At 48.3% G+C, this 24215-nt stretch overlaps 1 protein-coding gene across 8 annotated transcripts in view; it reads left to right on the top strand.

Annotated features, from left to right (window-relative positions):
* Nucleotides 1-24215, top strand: part of Ttc7b (tetratricopeptide repeat domain 7B) — a 228913-nt gene that overhangs the window by 159505 nt on the left and 45193 nt on the right. For 4 of the 8 annotated variants that reach the window (XM_078050709.1, XM_078050708.1, XM_078050710.1 and 1 more), the window contains 3 exons: nucleotides 7659-7775; nucleotides 14456-14553; nucleotides 21179-21229. In XM_078050709.1, coding sequence (XP_077906835.1) covers nucleotides 7659-7775; nucleotides 14456-14553; nucleotides 21179-21229 — 266 coding nt within the window. Of the gene's footprint in view, nucleotides 1-7658; nucleotides 7776-14455; nucleotides 14554-18824; nucleotides 18990-21178; nucleotides 21230-24215 lie in introns of all 8 variants that reach the window. The other 4 variants (XM_078050713.1, XM_078050711.1, XM_078050712.1 and 1 more) reach the window with 2 other exon arrangements.

The raw sequence follows: 24215 nt of genomic DNA, 5'->3' as shown, positions 1-24215 counted from the left end.
GGTTCACAATTCAGCCCAAGCAGGTCCTTCCCAGCATAGACGCCAGTTCCAAGTGCTAGTCAGAGTTGAGATCGTTGGTTGAAGCAGGAGTAAAAATGAGCCAAACTGGGGTATCTTGAGGTGATTTATTCCAGCTAAATATGTCAGTTGTTTGTTTGTTCTAAAAATACTGCTAGGAGGATGGGGGTGTACTCCAGATTGTTGACACTTTGACTGAAACGAGAAGCAAAATGTAACTGATATGGGATCCTGCAGGAGTCCCTGCCAGTCAGAGAGCAGGGGCCAGGATAGGAGGCAGGGTCGCAGCCAAATCATCAGAGACGGGCTGTGGGTCCGTCCCCAGCTCTGCCCTTCACACCCAGCCTCAAAGCCTCCCAGCTGAGGATGAGGGGCTGCTGAGTCCCAAAGAGCGAGGCATCGCCTCCCAATACCTCCTAATACCTTGGCTTCAAGAAACTCTGTTTTACTAAATAAATATGGTTTTGATTTTCCAAGACAGAGCGCAGCATCTGGGGCAGGGCCCCACGGTCCCCTCGCTCACTGACCAGATAGGAGAAAGGCCAGAGGAGCCACCTACTATGTGCTGGCGCATTGGGCCACGTCTCCTGGAGCAACCAGGGTGTTGAAAGTAGCCAAGTTTCTAGAACTTCTTTGTTGGTTAAATTACTCTCAGCAGTTTCCCTGTAGTCCCTGGGCCAGCCACTCGTGGGGGCAGGGGGAGGGGGATGCTCCATTATGAGAGAAGGTCATTGCTTCTGTTATGCACTGAAAAGCAGCTGGCTTGGAATGTGGGTTTTAACAGGGACTAAATATTCAGATTTGATCCTGGAAAGCTTAGAGACTGGGGGTTTCTGACCAGTGGCCTGTGAGCTCAGTTGTTCTAGCAGAGTTTTTAGGCCAGTGCACATTTCAAAGTCATGTGGATTTGATGACAGTTTTGACGGCAGGCGTAAGGTCAAACTCCTGTTTACCTCCTATTCTGGCAGGCCCGTGGGTCTCCAGGACCCGCAGTGGCAGCATGGGGGCCTTGATGTGGGTGCCATGGTGAAGGATGTCCCTCAGTTTGTACACTCTAGCCACCTGACAGACCTTCACTGGAGTCGTGGACACCCTGGGCAGGGTTACAGCCCAGCCGTCAGAAGGTGATCTGGGGAAGAGGCGCGTGCTGTTCAGACCACAGCGGTTCCCTTCAAACATGAGCCTAAAGGGCTGTTCAGAACTCCCGCTGCGCCTAAGATCACAGCGCCCCCTGTGTGCTCCTGTGGCTCTCACTGCAGCCAGGCATGGTGCACAACTGTATTCCCAGCGCCCAGGAGGCTGAGAAAGAGTCACATGACGCAGGCATTCAGAGCCAGCCTGGGTAAAATAGCAAGACCTGTCTCAAAAAAAAAAAAAAAAAAAATCTCATTGGAGTGAAATAAACAGGTCCATTTTCCCAAGTGAAGAGGCTAAGGGAACTCTTCCTCTGAGAGCTTTTTTCTTCTTTTTGTAGAATTAGACCACTGAAAGTTAGGATGGAGAGTTATGAGCTGCAGTGGTGACTCTTGAATGTGACTTTGCATGTGAATTCCCTGGGAACCTAGCTACACTCAGATTTGGGTTCATGGGATCTAGGCTAAGTGGAGAACATGAGGTTCTATTTCTCACGAGCTCCAGGAGATTCTGCCTGTCCTGGACCATACTCTTAAATGGCAAAGTATTCTAGGACCTCACATGGACTTTTCCAGCTTTGGATTAATTGGGAAAAAATCTATATTTTTTTCTAATGAGCCCATGAATAGCATGTCAATACAGCAATTAGGTAAACCAGAGGATCCAAGAAATTATGTATTTTTTGTGTAACTCTTGAGTAATTAGATCATTCATTCAAATGACATTTATTGAGTATTTGCAATTAGCGAGGCCCTAGGCAGTGTTTGACATCCAGTGGCACAGTCATGTGAACTGGTTCTGCTCCTCGGCCCTTCTACCCGTTGTCAGAGGGGCTTCGGGTGCTTTGTGGTCTGTCAATTCTGGCATGTGCACAATGGTAAGACCAGCATTATGAGCTCACCTGGCATGAATCAGACCCCATTGCACTATGCCAGGCCAGTCACAGTGCTGATTTTCAGGGACAGTGACTCAGCCCAGAACCACTGGGTGCTTTTTTGCAGAGATACACTATCTTCCAAGATCAGCCTGCTTGGGAAACCCCAGGAGAGTCAGAGCTCCAAACTGCATGCAGTAGGCCATCAGAAATGTTGGTGATGAAAGTAGATTTCCTTAAAGCCACACTGGAACCTGAAAGAACCCCTTGTCCCCTTCTGAGGGGCTGGCTAGATGGATTTGGTGCCCTCCTCCCCCAGTGGGGGCTGCATGGGGCCTGCTTCACCCTCCCCTTCATCCTGTTCACAGCTGACTCACTTGGCTTCCAGTCTCCATCCCTCTTCTCTCACCACATGCTTTGGCATATCACTTTTGAGTTCTTACCATTTTAATCCATTGTCTGCCAAACCACCTTCTCAGTTTAAAATTTCATTTGAACATACTTGCCCCCAGCCACCTGGGCTGATATGCTCTGCTACCTGGGGACAGATGCACACTTTTCTTCAGGTGATTGGAAGCCTATTCTAGCTCTCCATGCAGGCTCCCCGGCCTTGGGAGAGAGCTGGGAAGGCACTTGGGGCCCTGCCCCACTGCCAGGGCCCCACCTGAGCAGGCTTTTCCACCCAGCTGTTCTGCATCCCTGCCTGCGTTCAGTAGGTAAGCAAGGACCCTGGCATGCTGGGCCCAGGAGCTCACCCACACAGGTCAGCACAGAATGCCAAATGTTCAGATTCCTGTGGTGTCCTTCTAAATGGGCTGCCGTGAGTGCAGCGTTCACAGGTCGGCTGCTTGGAGGGTTGGGTGTACTAGTCTGCCTGGTTCCTCCGGGCCACACTTCACAAGGGCATTTTTTACATTGCCAAATAAGATGGAGGGAGTTACTACTTTAGTTTTACTCTAGACTGTTCTGATTTATTTTCATTGAGAGTTCTTCATCAGAAGGTTTTGTAAGGCATATTGCATTTCCACATTTAGACATATCTATCTTTCAACTTTAGTTTAACAGGTACCTGGTTCCCTACCCAGGTCTGGAGTCTAGGACTCAGGGGGATGGGTCCAGGATAAAGCCAAAGAACAGTCAGGGACCAATATAAATCTGTGAAGGGGCACTTTTCAGGGGTTCAGAAAGTCTTCTTGGGCAGGGCACTAGATGGTCAGCTTGGCCCTGATAAATGAAAGTTTGATTCATGTCCTATAGTAAACAGTATAAAGTCACAGTGCTGCAGCTCCAGACCCTTACCAGGGGTGGGGTGAGGGTGGGGTATGAGTCCTTCTGAGCTCAGCACGAAGTCAAACATAGTTGGTATTTCAAGAATTACCTCAGGATTGTTTTTAAAATTCCCCAAATCAGGTTAGATATTATACTATTATTTTTGTTTGTTTTAAGTAATAAAGTAAAACTTTGATTAACTGGGTCCTTCAAATAAGTAGAATTTTATATGCAGCAGACTTTGTTGTGAAAGGCAAGTCAGAAACACATACACACACACACACACACACACACACATACACACATACACACACGCATGCAGACTATCATTTTTTTAAAGAACTCAAGATAGCCAAGGAGCAATAATTGGCTGCCCAAATTCCCCTCAAGGCCACAGTGGGTCCTGACTAAGCCATACATTCTCTGGGGACTGTACTTTGTACCACTCTGCATTCCCTTCTGGTTCTAACCCAGAGCCTTATGCATTTTAGGGTGTTGGCTATTTGGCAATGGGTTAGATGCTGGATGTGTCTGCTGGTGTTGGTGGTGTGGTTAGGTTTGAAATCATCCTCCTGTTTCTTGTTGAGTGCTTTGGAGTCAAACAGAATTGGGTTTAAAAACTTGTTCTAACAATCACCATTGGTATCAACTAGGGCAAATTGCTCAACCCTCCACTTAATTTGTGGGTTGTAAGAATCAGCAATTAAATATTTAGGGTCTGGCAGCTGCTGTTACTGTTGTTATTTTCTGGTCTTGAAAGTAGAAGTTTCCTGGCTGGCCAGTCAGCTTTCCGTGGTCGTGAGCTCTCCTGCGAGTTGTAATTGCATCTCTGTTAGAGGCATGGCTCCTATTCTGTGAGCGGCCTCCGGTGAGGAGGTGCTGTTGGAGCTGGATCACGAGGGTGGAATGGTTGCTTCAAGGCAGAGAGGCTGGATGGGAAAGTCCTTCCAAGCACAGGGAACAGAGTATGCGAAGACTTGAGCGTGAGGGCAGAGGGCATGGGAAGAAAGTTGGGCATGGCCCAAGTTGGAGGTATACGTGATGGCTATGAACAGACCTGTGGGAGGCCAGCATGTGGGCAGGAGCCAGAGCACAGAAGACGTTGCAGATGAGGCTAAACTTGGGTTATCAGTAATAGAGTCCAGTTGATATTTTAGTGCAGTTCTTCTTTTCTTCATTAATTTTATGTAAGTTTTCAATGAGTCTTTGAACAAAATAGTTCCCTTTTAAAAATTAGGTTATTGCACCTGGAGCCAGCTGTAGGGTATGAGGAGAACACCTGCTGGCACGAGACTGCTGACCCAAGTCATGGTAGCATTTGGTGTCTTGGCCAGCAGGTCTCACCTGGCCGACCCCTCTGCCCTCCGCATCAGGTCGACAATTAGACGGATTGAAATGTAGCCAATGCTGGTTTGTCCACGCTTTTACATCACTATGTTTTTGCCTCTGGATGTCTCCTGTCCAGTGACTCTGTAATAACTCTGGCCATGGACTGTGGCAACTCGTGAGTGAAGCGTGTTTGTGAACTCAGCTCTGTGCTGGAGCAGTCTGGAGATGCGCAGGCAGCGTTCCGCAGCGTAGGGACACTCGTCCCGGGGCTGTTTCCGGCACTGCTTCCCACCTCTGAGCCAGCTGAGGTTTGGGGAAAGGGTGAGAAGGCAGCACCGCCTTGCCAGGCCCTCTCCCCAAGCTGTGTGTTGAGCATCCCTCCCCCCACCCCTGTGTGCCAGAGAAGTTTGGCAGGTGTATCGCAGCGCACAGACCTGCTGGTGGCTGGAGGGTTGGAATCCCTGCCTGTGCTCTGGGCTTTCCTGCTTCTCTCCTCTGCAGACATCTCTCATGCTGTCCCTCTTGCCTCACTCCCAGGTGTCCTTTCCATCCTTGGAGCTCAGCAGTTCTACTATTGTTCTTTCTGTCTGGTTCCCTTAAATCCAGCCCACACCTTTTCAACTCCATATCCTGAGTCAAGTGTTTGAAAGCTGTTATTTCATGTTAATTAGAAGTTCTTTTTCCAGCCAAAAAGCCTTGCACAGAACTGTTCCCCCAAGCTGAAGCTTAGATGCATGCTTTGGTGTTTTGTACTTTGGGTGCAGCGAAAGGGCTCGTGGTAATTGCCGTGAGAGCTGCATCGCCGCCCACCGAGCAGGGGAACCTTCCCACCCGCTCCGTGGCCCTCCTCTGAGCCTGGCCGAGCCAGAGGGGTTCCGCATGCCTGTAAGATCCTCCCTCCGTGCAGTACCAGCGGCATGGCCTTCTGCCTCACCACTGTCCTGGGGTGTCTCCCCTGGGTACAGTTGCCTAACAGTCACCCCTCATCCAGAGGAGTTTCTGGGCCTCTCGGTAGAGTCCACCAAGGCAGATAGGTGACCACTGGCAGGTATCACTGCCTTTAACAAGCCTCCCATGGGACCTGAGTTTGGTGGAGATTCTGGGGGGAAGGGACTCCTGCCACATTCTGGACTCTGCAGAACCAGCTTCCAGTTCCTTTAAAAACCCCTTGGGACACCCAGAGTGGCTGCCATTCCCCGTAAGTGGCCCCAGTAAGGCTTCAGGGGAACTTCAGGCTGTGAAGCACAGGCCAAACCCCTTCTCACATCTGGCCGTGCTACTCTCTGCCCTTCTGCTTCTAGGCCAGAGACTGTGTCCTTCCCTCCATCAGGGCCATCGTCCCATCAGCCCAGATTCTGCAAACCCTGGTTGAGGTGGTTGCTGCCTAGAACCCCCTAGGAGCCACCAGAACCCCTTAGGCTCCCTTTGTTCCACGCAGAGGAAGTGGTTGGTGCTGACGCAGTCCTGAGCTTGGGTGGTGGCAGCAGGACCATTCTCATTCATCACTTGCAGTGGGAAGAGACCTGGCTCCTCAGGGACCTCCAGAGAAGGCTGTCTCACCTGCAAGGTCAAGGAACTCTCCTGTGTATTTGAGATTGCTGGCAACGCATCTCCATCTCCTGTGGTTTACAGAGAAGTTGTCCACGAGCAGATGTTGAGGAAAGGCCTGTAGACCTCAGCACAGTGCAAGGCTGTGAGAGGAGGACAGGGAGAGGGGTCAAGGCTCTGACCGTCATGAGGAAAATCACTTCCAGAAAACACATGGCCAGAGGGCAGCTACACAGCCTTGGCGTATAGGACACACCTGCCAAGAGAGGCCTGGTACACAGCAGACCTTCAGTGACTGCAGCAGTCGCTACCTCCCTTTAACCACAAACACCAGCCGCTCTGGGCCTCACTGGGTAGAAGGTGCAGGTGTGGCAGTGGCATCACCAGGAGACTTAGTCACTGACGCTGGGCTTTAGCTGCGCCGAAGAGGAGCTGGAGAGAGGTAGACTGGTAGAGACTGCTCTCGAGATGCGGCGTACATAGCAATGGGGCTCAAGAAGCATGGTGTCTGGCCAGTGGCTTGCATTGGCAGAACTAAAGCATCCCATAGGATTCGAGGCGTGGGAGGGGATACATGGCACCGTGAGAGGAGAATGGCCAGGAGTGGTGTCTGTGGGGGCTAGAGAATTGGGACATGTTGCTGCAGGCAGTAAGAATCATTGCTGGGACTAAAAAGATTGGGTTTCTGAGAGCTGGACAGGAAGACCACTGGGAGGGAACCTGGCCCCGTGCTGGGGCTTCCTCCAGGACAGTGAGTGGTGATGAGTCCAGGGACCAAAACACTGAGGTCTGCAGCCACACAGGCTGATGTCCACAGAGAGACAGGAGACTCTGGAGCTGGGTATGGCTGCTGGGCCAAGAAAGCGAAGGTTCCGAGCCTAGCACTCAGGTCTGGAGGGAGGCTGAAGCCAGTGGTGGGGACAAAACTAGGGAAAAGACGCCTTGGTGACTCTGGGGTATGTTACTGGGTAGCCCCCGAATAGCAGGCTGCGCCGACCAAGCAGGGAGCGCCTGCTCAGCACCCCTTTGTGTGCCTTCAGGCCAGGCTTTCCAAGCTTCCCAGATGATAAGCAGCGCAGAGGGTTTTCTGTAGATATTTATATCAATGGAGTCACATCCCTTGTGTAATTTTGTAAATAAATCAGCACTCACTTTTAATGATGTTTCATAGATAAGTTGGTTTTGTTCTAAAAGACATGCTCTTAATAAAATCCCAGTGTTCAAAGTAAAAGTGGCTGCTCTGATGCGCTAACCCCACCACAGTTAGTTGCCCTGCACTTGCATTTGCCTCCCTGGTGAGACTTACGCAAAGGCAGACATGGAGCTGGGGTTCTAGAATGCTTGGCGCTGTAGCCACTGTCCCCTACAACACTCAGGTATGTCCCCATTCTGAGTGCAGCTGCCCCTGGCTGAGCCCACCTCTCTGTGTGTTCAAGTGGCAGCTCCCTGGCATGACCTGAGTTGTTCTCCCTGTCTTCCCCTGTAGACTACTGTTTTCCAAAGTGAAGTTGGAGTCCCTCTGCCGGGGCCCGGATGAAGCACTGCTCACCTGTAAGCACATGTTACAGATATGGAAATCCTGCTACAACCTGACCAATCCCAGGTAAGAGGCCAGTGGCGCCTGTTTTGTGTGGCTTTTGCATGGGTCTCCACCTATCAGTACCATCTCTGATAGACCTTTAGTGGGCATCAAATAGTAGGGATGGAGCTTCACATCACTTTAAGGAACTTCTCTTCCAGAGGCTGATGGGGCCTTCAAGCTATGGGCCATGGTGACCTCTAGGCACATCTGGTAATGGTGCTTTCTCCAGTGTCTCTCTACCAGCCATTTACTTAACTTCTGTGACAAGTCTGACCATCTGCCTGGTAATGAGAGTCTATCCTAGCCAGTGATATATATTCCAGGTGGGGATCTTGCAATAGAGCTGAACCTGCACAGTCCTACTAAGGACAGAGGAAATTGTTCTCAGCATGATAAAATATAATTTCAAAAAAATTAAAATCACTTTTCATACAAATATAAACTAAACACATGTCAAAGTTTCTACTTACCACACTAACTAAGTACAGTGTTAAGACTGGATCAAAGAATAATTTGAAAAACATTTGTATAGGCAGAAATGCTGAAATGAATTTGCAAATAGATGCAAAAAACAGTATCCTATGAGACAATGAACTGCATTGTTTGGGGTTATGTTCTCGACAGGGTAGAGATCAACTGTAGTTCTACCAGACAAAACCCATTTGTCTTATTATCAGTTTTCTGTGGTTAGTTTTTGCCCTTTAAAGCCGTAAAGTACCCCAGTTAACTTTGGCTTCCTGTTAAAGCCAAAGGTGCCACCCTTTAGAGGCAGCCGACCTGGGGAATGGGGACCAGTCACCCCCAGAAGCCCACTGCAGACACCTTGGGAACCCATTTGCCCATTTCTAAGCCTTGGGCACTTTTTCCTGACATGTTTGGGTGACTAAGTGTCCCCTGCCCTGGGGAGGAAGTAATCTAATGCAGAGGGACCCAATGAGTCAGGCGAATTCACAAAACTGCTCCTGCACTTGAACTTTCCAAGTTCATGGCAAGGTGTATGGACAGCCCCTGTTATGCTCTGAAGAATCTGGAGCCTGAAAATGGTAAATGAGCACCAATGGTGTGGGCTGGTGGCCATGGTCTGCAAAGAACTGTGGAAAGGCAAAGTGGGGGTGTAGTTAGGCACCACAGAACAAAGGCAGGGCTCCCTGTGAGATTTTGTTTTACAAAAGCTTCTGCAGTTAAAAAAAAAAAAAAACAGTAGTGTTCAAAATCAGGGCTCTGTGAAGGGGCTGGCCACTGTGAACTGACCCTGGCTAGAACTGTGACCAGCCTATGGTGGAGCAGCTGAAGGAGAGGCTCAGCCTGGAAAGCCAGCCACAAGGGCTGATGGTCTCCTGTGACTGTGGGTCCTTCTTCTTGGTGAAGTATAAGAATGAGGCTGGTCTCTTCCCTCTCATGCCGTTGATCTGACAGTCTTAAGTCTGTAAGCAAAATGGGAAAGCCTATATTTGTCTCCCCCAGGCCCCCACCCGTGGCGTATCAGTAGCATCAGGATTTGGGGAGCCTTTGCCTCATCACGGAGCTAACAGCAGATACTGCCCCAGCTGGTTGCCTCCGTGCTGGAGCACATCCTTCGCCAGTACCCCCTTTAAAAAGGAGAAAATAAACCCATCAGCTTTCGTGTTGCCAATTTTCCCTCAGATCTCCACACCTCTCCCACCTCCCCACATTTCCTCCCACTTAGCAACCAAGAATATTGAATGTGAGGAGAAAGAAATAGCAGAATTGGAAAGCTTTTTAAAAATACTTAACCAAATGTTGGGCTCTGACCATACTTCCTCCGTTTCCTGCAGGATCTCTCGGGGCAGAGCAGAAAGGACTCGGCTTTGGGCACAGAGCCTGGGTGGGGTTGGGATAGTGGAGGAGGCTCCTGCAGTTACTCAGAGCTGCTTTTTCCAAAGCATGGGGCGGGGGACAGTGGGGTGGGGGGTAGTACTGAGCAGCTTCTTATTAAGAAGCTTCCTGTTTTGTTTTATTTTTTAACTTTATTTTCTCTGGGATATAAATATATACTTCTCCAGCAGTCCTTACCATTGGGCAAATTTAGCTGTGCTCCCAGTCTGCATGGGTAAGCAGTGACCCTGGCCATAGAGGAAATCATAAAGAGGGAGGGCAGTGTGTTGTGGGGTGAGCACACATCCTAGCCTCCAGATGAGGCAAGGTGGGACCAGCAGCCTAGAGGTTGTCTTTGGGTCACACCAGGCTTTAGAAAAGGGTAGAATCACATGAACAAGTGCACGAGAAGCATCCCTTCCTAAAAATAAAACAAACTGAAAGCTAAGCAGAAAGATTTTGGTAGGAAGCAGTTGATTTCTGTCTGGAGTAGGTTCATGCTGACTTCCTGGCTCCTGGCCCCCTGGCTTCTGCACATGCACAGTTGCAGCAGGGCCCTTTGCTCCACCTGCCAGGAAGCTTCCAGCCCTCCCACCTTTTTCCCCTGCTGAGTCCATCCAGAGGCTCCGCACAGGCCCCCAGGGCTGCAAGCAGCCTAGGAGGTGGTGGGCAGTCACTGGGAGGGAGTGGCCACACTGAAAACAGACGTGGTCCCTGCAGCTCCTGCCCTCTTTATTTTTGCTCCTGGCCGAGCTGAGCTTGGGAAGCCTTGGCTAGCAGGTCTCCTGTACTTGCAGAATGCAGCTCTGGCTGCAGACTCAGTGGTGGTGGCATCTCCAGCTCATGGTACCTATGACAGGGTGTTTGGAGCTTCAGAAGCCTTCGTTTTCTTTCCCATGGTCTGCAGTTTTGCTTGCATTTAGGATAGAAATCTATCTAGTATTTTGTCTTCCCTTCCTTAGTAAAATACAAAGCTCCCTGAGTTTTTGTGAATATTGACTTGGCCACTCAGGACAGTGCGAATCTGACCAGAATGTCACCAGAAGGCCCCAGCAGGCTGCTTGCCTGGATAGCACAGCACTTCAGCAAGGCTCACTAATGACCACGGTTATTTAAATTCACAGTGCCAGCACTGCACTGGCGTTAATGTGCTAGCTAAAGGAGGGTAAATGACTTGCCTCAGTTTGCCCAATTAAATGAGCAGTAGAGCTGTGATTCACAGCCAGGTCTGCCTGACACCAGAGCTCGCTCCATGGCAGGGGGCCACCTCTCCCAAGGCAATGGCCAGCTTCCTTCCTTCCTTCCTTCCTTCCTTCCTTCCTTCCTTCCTTCCTTCCTTCCTTCCTTCCTTCCTTCCTTCCTTAATTGCTAACTACGTCTTTCCCTCTTCATGCCACTTTGATTCCTAAGTCCTATTTCAGTCACTTACCAACAAATAGTATTTAAAGTTAGCGTGCGCGTGCGCACACACGCGCATGCACACACACACACACACACACACACACACACACACACACACACTTTCTTTGCTCTGATCTCAGTTGGAAGCCGGAGACCCCATGTCATGCTCACAGCTATCAGCATTTGGGCAGAGCTTTTCTTTACAGGGACCATTCTTTCATTTCATCTCCAAAGAAGACAGATAAAACGGGCAGATGTCATGTTATAGCATTCCCATTTTACTGAAGGTAAGGTTGAGGCTTGGCTATTTTAGGAATAGGCCCTTGATTCTATAGGCCCAGGAAGCCTAGGGAAAAAAAAAAAAAGTAAAAGTTCCTCTCTGTCTGCCTGTGCTCTGCCCTCCACCCCTTTGTCCTTGTATTTTTTGTGTGCCACAAATTTCCCAGGAGTTGAGAAGTGGCAAGAAGTCCAGGGTTCTGACTCCTGGTCCACCACCACCTCTTCCCTCTGAGTGGGCTGTGGACCATAAAGATTTCCAGGAGAGGCTTTCAATTTTCGGTGTCATGTTAACTGGCATTACAATATACAGTATATCTGAATCTTCATTCGTGATGAGGAAGAGAAATTCACTGCATGTGTGCATCTAGGCAAGTGGATACCTCAGCTTGTGTGCCACGGCTCAGGGGTCCTTCTACTTTGCTCACCTAGACCACTTCTCAGCACTGCTGAGCAGGAACGGCTTCTCTCTCTTCCAGCCCACCTCATTTTTTTAATATGTATAATTTTTTAGTTATAGATGGACACAATACCTTTATTTTATTTTAGGATCAAACCCAGGGCCTCACACATGCTAGGCAAGCACTCCACACTGAACCACAGCCTCAGCCCTAGCCCTCACTGGGAATTGCTCCCATCAGCCTCAGGGCCAGACATAGGAGAGGAGAGGTGAGGTGCTGGGGGGTCCATGGGAACTGCCCATGAAGGCAGTGTCCAGAGGGAGAAAGGAAGGTAACTTTCAGTCTGTGTGAGAGAGACTGGCCAGGGAGAACTCAGGAGTCTCCAGAGTTGACCAAGACATTCATTCCCTAGCTCTTTTCCCCATGATCTGTGGGCTTTCGCAAAGGCAAGTCTTGACTGGATAAAACTCTACACCATGTAAATGAAGAACTAAAAATTGGTTAAAGCAACAAGCAAAATGTTTAATCAGTCACAAATACCTAATTATTTTTAGACAGAAAACATTCAGTATGGAACAAAACAGCTCCATTTTGAATGGTCAATTGTTGCTTATATACTCTTTTCGTGGGGGAACTATGGAAGGCAAACTGAGGAAATAACTACTCAAAACTTCCCCACTGGTGGAGGGACAAGGGACATGGGCCCTGTGTTGTTGTCAGTGAGCAAGGTTCACAAATTAGTATTATGGGCTCAGTTGGGGTTTCTAGTGTTTGGAGTAGGAGGCCCTTGGCCCGGCCTCCCACACCTCCTACGGCTGCCCCAGAAGGCAGGGCAGATGTCTCCAGGAAGCAGCCAGCCACGTCAACCCCAGATGCATATTTGGAGAGGGAGTATTCATAATGACACCTGCCATGTGTCACGAAGTCACACCCCTTCAGAATGTTCTGTCTACATCTACAGCTTATTCCCTCCTTACCCAGTTCTGTGTAGAAAGATAATCCTTATCCTCCAACCTGGCCAGGGAAGTCACCAAGGCACAGGGAACTGGCTTTGCTCAAAATGATTACTCCTGAGTGACAGATGTGGGATGGGACCCAAGACCTCCAGCTGGGTTCCAGGACCCACTTTCCGGGTCCTTTCAAAGCAGCACACATGGCAGCCAAACCCATACTCTGTAGCTTGGCGAAGCAGCACTGCGGCTGAGCCACGTCCCAGGTCTGGCCACCACGTGGCCAGGCAGCCCTTCCCCTGCCATGCCAGATCCTTATTACGAATCCTGGAATCTCCACAGTGATGAAAAGTGTCTCTATATTTCGGGACAGTCTCCCATGTGGGGGGCTATTGCCATATTCAGATAATTAACCCTTTGTAATATTTATATCAAAAATGCTACCTGAGCAGACTGGTGCTGGATACATTTAGCCAGATTTGTAATTATTGAAAATGCACATGTTCTTTTATGTCTTCTCCTTAGAGACACTGATTGTTTCTCAGTTGTGGAAATAATTAATAGAGCATTTCCAGCGAGCCTATAGGGATGGTGTAATAAGTGTCGGCTGACACAGTCCCACCAAGGACGTTTCCTCCGCTTCCTGCGGACGGACCCCTCTGACTGCATCACTGGGCGGGGACACTGCAGCCTGTGAACTGCACTGACTTTCATACCAAACCTTGTTTGTACTGATTTTAGCAGCAGCTGCACAGAGGAAGGAAATTGTGTCCCTTTATTGTAGAATTTGAACTTCTTAACAATAACCAAAAAAACACTTAGAGCCCCCAGATAGATATCGTGACAGAGGCAGGGGCAGGGAAGGGGGGAAACAACAGTGTTTACTTAAAAACTTCCCAGAATTGCAAAAAAACAAAGTCTTTGGGGGCTAAGTTCCCTTAACTCTTTGATCCCCACAGGCCTGGGTGGTGTCCATGCGACTTTGCTGGATGGATGGTGCCAGGAGGGAGGGGGGATTCAGCAGGGGGGGATGGCATTTGGAGCGGCAAGTGGTTGTCAAGACCCTGCATGTTCTTCCCAAGGCCCTTCAAGTCTCCTCAGCCAGCCTTCTCAGAACCTCAGCTGGACAGGGCCCCAGCTCCAGCTCTGCTGTGACCAGCTCCTCATGTCTCCTCACGGCACTTGTCCCTCAGTATTAAATAGCCTGTCACCCATGCAGTGCATCTCAAGGCTTGTCTTTGGGTCATGTTTGAGCCCATGCCTGCGCTCACCCTCTGAGAAGCAGGCCAGGGGTCCTCAATTCTAGCAGCTGCAACATAGAACCATCTGAGGAGCTTTGAAATTTGCCCCAGAAATTCCCATTTGTTTGTCTGGAGTGGCCTGGGCATCAGGGGTCTTTAGAAATGTTCTGGCTGTTTTCTCAGGACTCGAGGTTCAGGAATGTCTGTGTGGACTGTTGGCTCATGAAGTCATCTTGGAGGGTGGGGCATGTCAGGGCTTCCACGGGTCCTCAGTCTTCATAGCACAGAATAACAACCAGTTTCCCCATCTGGTGGCTGGAGAACCTGGCTTGCAGTTCTCATCTTCATATCTTTTATAATGACACAAGAGACTAAAATGAATTAGGGTCCCGTGGGGTGGCTTAAGCACATTTGTGGTACTGAATGCTCAAAGAAATCCCAGCCCAGCCTGAGCCAGGAAGCGGGAAGATTCGGAGGCGCATTCAAAGCCCATCCAAAAGTGTCCACTGCACCTGACTGGCCCAGTGGTACCGGTTGAGTCTCTGACCCTCCCCTCCCACTTCTCAGGTGACTGACATTCACAGTGTATTTTGCAGTGACTCTGGACGTGGGAGCAGCCTCTTAGACAGAACTATCGCCGACAGACGACAGCTTAACACAATCACTTTGCCAGACTTCAGTGATCCCGAGACAGGTGAGAATCCAAAGTCAGAGGGGACAAAATGGTGTCCAAGAGGACGTGGGGCCAGCCACTGAGTGGAGTGGCCAGGCTGCGGGGCCAGGGTGGGGAAAGCTCTGCTCACAGGTGATGCATAGCTGACGCATGCCCCCCTTGGGCTCCTCAAGCGTTGGGTCACGGTGGGGAAAGGAAGGTTATTTGCTCAGCACAACCCTTTGAAATCTGTTTTCCCTGGCTCTGAAGCTTGAAATGTGAAACTAAAATTAGGTGGTTTCCATGCTATCCCGTTTCCCCTGTTTTTCTGCCTCCCTTTAGGGCTTTGGACATTGCCCACATCCATCATTCTGATTTCTAGTCGGTTGCACACGTAAACACAAGTGTACCCAGAAGGGCCTGTGGGGCAGCAAGTGGATTCTGAGCTGTTTCATTCCACCGTCCCCACCCCCAATGGCCCGTTACACTTACTGCCTCTGAGCAGAGATTTGTACTTTTGTTTGTGTGCACCACATACGCTACAGTACAGGGAGAATGCCCCCCTAATTTCCACAGCTCCAAATGACTATTCCAGCAGTAACACTGACAATTTGAGGGGCTCAGTAGACTCACAAAACAAAATGAAATTCACTCAGCTTTGAGCCTCAAAAGTAGTTCTAGAACATCATTTAGAACCCACTTCTCTCTCTTCTCCCCCACCCACAAGGGACCCACTAAGGCTTAATTCCTATCTGGATATGCCTGGTCTTTAATGGGCTGTCCTCATGAAAGGAACCTCAAAATCCCTTTTCTGTCCTTGTGCCATGTCCCAGTTCCTGACAGAGCCCATCCCCTGGAAAGTCCAACCCCAGGCAGGGTAGGGGGAGTAAGGCCTCTGGGAGGCCCCTGTGGTGCTGGGTCCAAGGGGTACTCAGGGCTGCCGCAGACCGCACTCCCGCCAGGCTCCCTCCACCCAACTGGAAGTCAGCCTGAGAAGTCAGACCAAGGCTCTGGGGCTCCCAGGTCCAAAGATTTAAGCCAGCTTTCAGCTTCTGTTCAGACTGCAAACCACAGGAAGTCCTCCACCCCGGGAGAGGCCTGTCTCCTGGATTGGTCAGTCATAGGTGGGCATAGACTATGCTGTGGAGCAGCACAGCAGAGCTCTGCCTCATGGGTGTGCTCCTTCCCTGCAGCTGATGGACTCCTCACTCTTGGAAATGGAGGGTCAGGCTTTAGCAAGGCTGGGACATAGGGAGGGGAGAGAAGCCAGCAGCATTCACTCTGGCCCCCTGCAGCGACTTGGGCTGATTTACAACAGCTTCTGTGGATGTCCTGGGCTGAGTGCCCCTCTGGCTCCCTCTTTAGTGTCCTGTAGGACAGTCATTCTAAATCTAGACCCCATTTCCTTCCAGCTTGCTTGGGCCTTAATTTCCCAAGATTGAATGCCACATCACATTGAAAACAGATAGTGATGGAAAATACATGAGGCCCTTGTCCATCCTCCCGTTTGCTCCCTGGGATGGTTTCCCCAGAACTCCCAGGAGGCTCCTCTTCAGGGTGGACCTTCTCAGATGCCATGTAGTCCAGGGGGCTGGGGCCTGCTGCCCCAGGGTGGGCCTAGCCCATTCCTTCTCCTTACCCTTGGCCTTAGTAGTGGCTGTGCAGCTGCTCTCCCAGGAGGGTCCCCTGGTCACTCCCCAGGAGCACAGGTGTTGGATTCTGGACTACTGGTTCCCATGCCCTTTCTGAACAATGAGGAGGAACTGCAGCCCCAGGACTCAGGCCAGCAACCATTTTGTTGTCACAGTTGTTAGGCAGAAAGGAATCCCTCCCTTTGGTCAGTCTCCAGTGCCCCAAAATGTTGTTTGAACGCCATTGATTGACCTGAGACACCAGGGAAGCAGAGGTGGAAGGCCATGTGAGGGGGCCTAGTCAGTCACAGGCCCCTGTTTTATCACAGAGTCAAATATTCTGAAGTGACAGTGTAAGTCAGGGAAACTGAAAGATTGGAAGGGAAGTAAAAGGACACTAGTCTGGAGTAATAAAGCCCCGTTTTGCTTAGCTGGGCTCTGGGCGTGGTCTCAGGAGAGGCCACCCTTTACTCACACACCTGTGCAGAAGGCCTGCCTGTGGAGCGCCCTCTCATCTTGACTTTGTTTCAAGAGGAAATTCATTTCATAACCCGAAAGCCAAACTCTAACTCTGAATATACCACAGAGAAGTGTTGCTGCCTTCCCTTACCTTTCCCTAGAGGGGCCATTTTTGTTAGCTTCTATTTACCCTCCACTGCTCTTTTGTGCACATAAGCACAGGTGTGCTTTCCCACACTCCTTACGTAAGCAGCCACATGTGGTGTGCGCAGCTCAGCGCCTGACCTTCTTCCCTTCCCAGCAGATCCTGCAGATGCCTCCATAGCTGTCCACAGAGAATTTGCCATCCTGTTTCATAGCTGTGAAACATGACCCCCACCTGTCACAGTCGGGACTCCTAGCCACCCAGCCTGACCTCGGGCATTTTCCTTCCCTCAGTCTTCAGCTCAGTGGTGCTCAGAGAGCTGGCTAATTTTGAACATCCATTGGAGCCCTACTTATTTAGGAAAGCAACTGAGCTAAAGAACAAAAGGGAAAGGAACCCATCCAAGGTCAGAATGGTCCCAAAGTGACAGAAAAGACCCTGAGATATGGTCTGGGAGAACCAAGCCCTAGAGGTAGCAGTGTATATTTAGCATTGGAGCAGGCTGGGTCCACGCCTGACGGCTTTCCCAAATTCCCTTTAAAGGGCACCAGCACCCAGCATGAGCACAGTCACTCAGTGCTGGTGTTCAGAAGAGTACATGGTCAGTGCCATGGTGAACTTCCACCATCATGATCCATCAAATGTTGTTTGGCATTGGCAGGATCATGACCCAGGACTCCACACTATGCAAATGATCCCAAGAGGCCACAGGCCCTCTTGGAACGGTTTTCTTTTCTTTTCTTTTTTTTTTTTTTTTCCAGAACTAAATTTATTCATTGTTTTATTTTTTAATATTTATGATGGAGAATAGTCAGATATACCAGAAGAGAGATGCTAATATGAGTGAACTCTCATCTCCTACTCCATCTGCAACAATTAGTGCTCTGATCCATCTCTTTCTCTCTAATATAAAGGAACTTTAAAATATATATCACAATACCATTATCACACACCTGGGTCTTGAAGCCTGCAGACTCACTGCTCTTGATTCCAGAAGTGTTCGATTAACTGGAATATCATTTCCCACTGTGTTCAGATCTGTGGGAAAATACAGGGAACTCACATCTGTGAGCTTTGGATGGGCCTAGTCCATGGTAGCTAACAGAGCAGGACAGTGTTCAGATGGATGTGGCCACCAAGAAAGCCCCCTTCCAGAACATGCTTCCCCCCACATCGCTAATTCAGCCCAGCCAGTGAAAAAGAGGAGTCAAATGGAGTGACAGTCTTTACTTTGAAGCTATGAGTCATTGTCTTTTCTTTGGAATAGGTTGGTAGTTCCTTAAATAGAGGGTGAAAAAAATTATTTTTCTTCCTCTTGCCTTCAAAACAGGATGTGGGGTAAGGGGATTTATCTTTAATCATTGGTAGATATTACCGGATACCTCTCCCAAGCCAAATAATTTTTTTTTAACTTGAAAGTTTGATCCATTTTGTTTGGGAAAGTTTCTTCTTACAGCTGTGGGGGTCTCAACATTGCCACATCTCTCTCCAGCTGTAAGATGTGAAGGAAACAGGGCAGGCTTCCTTTTCCGAGTGCCCGACTAGTGCACCCCACCACTGTAGACCACTTCAGAAAGCTTTCCTACCACTCCATCATCACCATGCTGAGCCCGTGACATCATTGCACCCAGCACACTGCACCTTGGGAAACTGGAGTTTTGAAGGGGACCTTATATAAGTGCTTCTCATGAAAAACAAATCTATGGAAAGTCAAATTCTAACCCTTTCCAGTTGAAAAGCCAGTAGTGTCCTAGAGAATACGCTAGACATTGTAGGTTAAACGTGTATTATTTTCGGTGGCTCACACAGCTGACTCTGCCCAGGTATATCTGAGTTACATTTGTTCCATGATATTATTGCAAAACAATTAAATAACCAGTGGAAAAACAAATTTGTTTTCTTCGAAAAGCACTTGTATTCTATTCTCAAAATAGAGGAATGATTGTGTATTACATGACTTCATTTTCTTTGCAGCTTATGTGAGTATATTTAAAGCTAGTTTATTTTTTCTTTGTGTTTTAAAGTTTGTTTTGTTTTGCCTTTATCCTTTTTTTTTCCCCTCTCTTTTACTTTTTTAGTGTCAGAGTGCTCCTCCTCCTCCTCCTCTCCTTCAAGAACCGAATCTCCTCTCCACCTGTTTGTATCTTCTCGTCTCCATTCTCATCCCAAACCTGATACCTTTGTGTGGCCCCCTGCGCCTCATTCATTCAGTGACTCAGGTCCCCGCCGGGAACCCTCTCTCTGTAAACATGGTTTTTCCTTTCTTGTCAGACCTGCTTCATTTGCCTGATGTTCTAGTTTCTGATAATCTTCCTAACTGATAAGCTGGATAGGAAACTCCCATCAAATTTGTCACAGAGAAGACCTTGCTTGTTTGAAAATTCAAAGCAGGTGGGGCAGGAGGAGTCCTGGGGTTGCAGACATTAGTGTCCAGGTTCCAATCTCTTCTGGAAGGAAGGAGACTGGTCCTCAACAGAACTTACTGGATTTTCCTAGAACATTACTCTTTACTCTTGGGTCCTTCTCTGGATTTGACAAAAATACATAAAAAGTAATCCTGTTAAAGAAAAGGCAAATTACAATATTTTGCAAATAATAATTTAATCCTGAAAACTTCTGGGTTTCAACTTAGAAATGAATTTAGTTCAACTACCATATACTAATCAAGGCCATACCCTAAAGATAATGGGCATATGCTGTGAAGTATGTGGTTCTCACAAGGGACTTTAAGGTCTGCCAGTCTCCTGGGCTCCACCCACAAGGTAAATGGGCCTGAGGTGGGGCCCAGGAATCTGGATTTGTAAACCACCCCTATGGTTCCAATGCCATTGGGTATGGACCACATTTTTGAGAAATGGTGCTATAAATTGTTTTCCATTTTGCAAGGAAAGAAAACGTTGGGTTTGTGTCATTAAACCACATAGGGAAATTGAACAGCATTTTAGTCTATGTCATTAAACCACATAGGGAAATTGAACAGCATTTTAGTCTAATCTTGCTTTTAAATAATACAGAAATTCTGAAAGTCTACTTTAGGGAGTTCTAGAATCTGTCAATTAAAAAAATCCCTTTATTAAAATGCAACACTGATTGGTAAAGTCCTTAAAAAGGACCTAAATACGGATTTCCCCGGAGAGCCTATCCTTGTTTTCTTTCACTCATTTATTTAATGTGCACTTTGCTGCCAGCACTGCCAGAAAATTTAATCTCTGTATCTATGATTTATAAGGGCTCATCTTTGTCCCAAATGCTCAGTTATATGCTAAACCAAAGCTCCTAAGTGGGATGGCTGCCAGAAGGAGCTGCTTTCTTTCCTGGGCTCTTCTCTAGGGTGGCCCGGAGCTGCTGACCCACAGAAAGCCAGCACAGGAGCGCAGGGCTCGTCTGAAGTAAACCATCCACACTGAGCAACACCCTGGCCTACTCCTCTGCATGTGGAGTGTCCCGAACTTGGCTGTAATGGCAACCCAGGGTTTATGAAATAGAAGATGAAGATAACATTTATAAACTATCAAAATAAGACACTTTCCCTTAATACAATGGCCAGCTTTGATTTAAAAAAAAAATTGTTTTTAACATTGACTTCTGCTGAGTTTGGGATCTCACTGTCCTAGCACAAAATTATAGGTTTGCACTGCCTGTCCCTTTGCACAGCTGGCCCAGCCACCTCTGCAACCTGCGGGTTCCTACATTGCAGGGAGCTCTGTGTTCCTCTAGGCCTTGAAGCCTGGGGTTCTGGCTCTTCCAGTGGGGCACATCAGGTGAACTGGCTAATTGTGGGATGATGAGCACCCACTCACCTTTCTGCTGAACATAGTGCATCCCAAGCCACACTTAGCATTTATTCTTGGTGAAGCCAGTGTCTTGTTTCAGCTAAGCTTGAAGCACCCAAGGGACACTTAGTCAAGGGGGAGACCTACTGATAAATGTAGAATTTCTTGACTATAGTTGTAAGAATTTGGATCCCAATTCTTTCCTAGGACAAGCAGGTAGCCAAGGCCTGAGATTTTGTGAATTTCTACCTCTTGTCCTTTGACATCCTAGGAATAAAAACTAGCCTAGCCCTGCACATTGTTGGACTCAGGATTAGGGTTACTATGTGGAAAGATCCAAACCCTGCTCGTTTTATTATTTTTCCTTCCTTTTGGAATTTCCTGCTCTGGAAGCAAAGCACATTACATGAATTGGTCAACTTGTGTGCCGGGTGCACGTGGAGAGGGAATGTCCACTGGCCTTTGTGTGGTTAAAAAAAATATGTGTGTGTATAGGTGTGTGTGGTGTGTGTGACTCCTGAACTGAAATCTAATTCCAGACAGCCAGACTTACAGTTGGAAGATTATTAGAACTCTCTTTGTGTTTTTAGCCTTAACTTTGGATTTTTCAACTATTTTGTTTCTTGGTTTTAATTTTTGGTTTGATCTGTTGTTCCAAGGCAACTCTCCAGAAGCATACTTTCATGGTTTTCCTTCCCTTTTTTCAGTTAGTAAGTAGTTTACCAATCTATTAACCCTTCCGAGGGGCTCCAGAGTCACACCTTCCTCCACTGTGGTGTGTGTGCTGTGGTTGTCCAGTGTTGGGATGTTGGGGTGCTGTGGCCCTCTCGCTGCCGCCTGCCTGCCTGCTCTGCCACTTGGGACCAGCTCCCCTATGATGCCAGGGCACCAGCACAGCCTGGTTCAAACACTGTGAGGCAGTATTGGTCTGAGAAGGACTACAGAGGAAGGAGTGTCTGGGAAATGGCCCAGGTTAGGGCAGGCAGTAGACAGATGGCACTTATTGGAAGTGTGGCCCTGGCCCCCATGGTGGATCTCCTGTGAGTGATAGGTAGAGAGAACCAGTTGAATCTCGACATCCTTTCTGGTGTAGCCACTGTAGAAAAGCCATCCTTGTTGTTAATTTTTCTAAAGGCAGATATCATAAAACTTAAAAGCGCATCTACCAAAAGTCAAAGGAGACTAAGCAATTCTCCAGAAGTAGGATCAGTGCTTTTAAGTCATTAGTGAGTAATCACATTCCCTAAAAGATGTTTCCTACGCCCTTTATTCTATCTGGTCAAATTTTGGGAAATGGTCTGTCTCCTGCCTAGAGATTCCTAGCTCACATGAATACATCACAGGCTCCGCAGAATCTTGCAGTTTAAAAAAGTCAAGATTCTTGACTTTGACCTAGTCTTCCCAAGCTAATTTCATCATTTTTACATCCCACGGTGTCTGTGTTCCTTGGGTCACACTTGGGAAGCTGCAGATAAATGTTTCTGTTCATCTCAATGATCTGAGCCCCACTGATGGCAAACGCGCCTCCCACATACCCCAGAACATGACTTCCCTCTCTGAAATCCAGCCCAAGCTAGCTGTGGTGTCCCTAATAATAAAGAGGCATGTTTTGATATTGGCATCACATTAGAGTTCTTCATAAAAAGATTTCACTGCCAAATCCCCTTCCATATCAAGCTCCTAGGGATACTAAAAGTCCTTCATTTTCAGAAAGTCAGGCTACATTAAAACCTTCAGGCAGCCCTGACCGGTGAAGGTGAAGTTTGATATATTTATGCTAAAACATTTTCCATAGAAATAGCTTCAAGTCCCTCAAAGGAAGCCAGAGTTCAAGGGCTGGTTCAGCAGTGGAGCCCCTGCAATTCAACTGATCTCTGGGCCTTAGTTTCCTCATCTGTTAAAAAAATGTAAATTTAATCCTTATTTTATATGCCTTTATGGTTTGGCAGTAATGGATCCTAATTTTAAGACCCAGCCAGGTGCCTTTCTTCCTGAGACACACCTGGGCAGCTGTGGCTCCCATAGGCCTCACTGACTCCCCAGAATGAAAAGAGAAGAAAGGGCTGGGCAGGGCTGTCTCCACACTGCTGTGCTCTGCTCCCAACCCGAGGACCCCAGAATGTGTGCAGAAGTTCTGCTCCTCTCCAAGAACATGCTGAAAAATCAAGGTGCTGACTTGGGTTCTGACTCAGTTTTTCATAACACTGATAATAGTGAGACTGTTGCAGTCTTTGGTAGTGAGTCACTGGGAGAGGAGAATAAACAGATTAATGAAAGAACACACCACTAAAGTGAAATAAGATGGAGAAATGAATTTAAGATAGAAGTGGGTGGTTTCTCTTCCTTTATGGCCAGCATTTTATCGTTGTGTTTGTATTTTCTAACATTCAAGATTGTGTATCATGGCTGGCCAGGTGGCATATCTTACCTCTGCTCCTGCTTAATTAAGTAGTGTTTTGAAAATGTATGTATCTATGAAAACATTACTCTAGCAATTACCCTACCATTTTTGAGGAGTTGTGATTTTTAAAATTCATCCCTTCTATATATAATCTTTTCAAATAGAACCTTTTCTTACTGTTTAGATTAAATTAATATTAATTTTAATGTAATTCTCCTTAACTAGTTCTGTGTAAGATTGAATGGAATTATTAAGAGATTGACAATTCTGTAATAAATGGCACTCAGATAGAATCAGGTGTCCAGATTTAGAATAGCACCTGGCAGACCTTCCCCGGGGCGCAACAGAAAGAAACACTTCGAGGCTCACAGGGCAGCAGCCTCCCCAGCAGAAGGGCACCTGGGCCCAGAGCTGCAGCCTCATGAATATGCAAAGGGAGGATTTGGGTGACCAGGAAGCCTCTGCCCACAGTAGTCCTCCAGAAGGTACTGTCTCCAGCCCAGAGCCACCTCCTTGCACTTGGACAGCTGGTACCCTCCGCTTGTTTGTGAGCAGCTTCGCACCATGCTTTTTCCTGTGTGACCACCTGGCCCTGCCAACTCCTGCCAGCAGCATGCTGTGCTGGCCTCGCATGCCCACCCGTGACAACACATCCCTGCCTTGGTGGGTCCTTCCCTGAAGCTTTCCCTGGAAAGAGCTTCTCCCTCTCAGGATTAGACACACCCTGTCAGGGTAAAACTGTGGTTGATCCTCTGTTCAAGTTGTTGGGAAACTGTGATCTCGTCTTGAGGCCAGGTCTGGCTGTCCTATCTGTTTTGCACTCAGAAAAAGGGAAGTTCTGCTTGGAACCTTGACCAGAGCTGCTTGTCCAAGGAGCTGCAGCAGGCGGCAGCATTGACAGAGGGGTTCAGGTGGGGGCAGTTGTTGCCGAGGGAGCTCTGCAGCCCTGGTCACTCTGGCACAGAAAAGAAGCTACTATAGAAAGGAGACCTGGGACAGCACAGGGAGGAGTCACCACCCCTAGTCAGCCTTCCCAGAAAAGCAGGTCTACCGTCTAGCAAAGATGGGGATGTCCCTAGCTCCCCAAGAGAGGGAGGCCACCAAAACTTTCATGGAGAAAAAAGGAGTGGGCTGTCATGTATCTTAGTGGTAGAGCACTTGCCTAGCATATATGAGGACCTGGGTTTCATCTCAGCACCACAAAATAAAAATTTTTAAAAGATCCAGAGCCAGGCACTGTGGAAAATGCCTGTAATCCCAGCAGCTCAGGGAGGCTGAGGCAGGAGGATCGAAAG

The sequence above is a fragment of the Ictidomys tridecemlineatus genome, chromosome 5 (assembly GCF_052094955.1).
Source record: "Ictidomys tridecemlineatus isolate mIctTri1 chromosome 5, mIctTri1.hap1, whole genome shotgun sequence".
NCBI classification, from domain to species: Eukaryota; Metazoa; Chordata; class Mammalia; order Rodentia; family Sciuridae; genus Ictidomys; species Ictidomys tridecemlineatus.
This window is presented reverse-complemented; position numbering and strand designations above follow the sequence as displayed.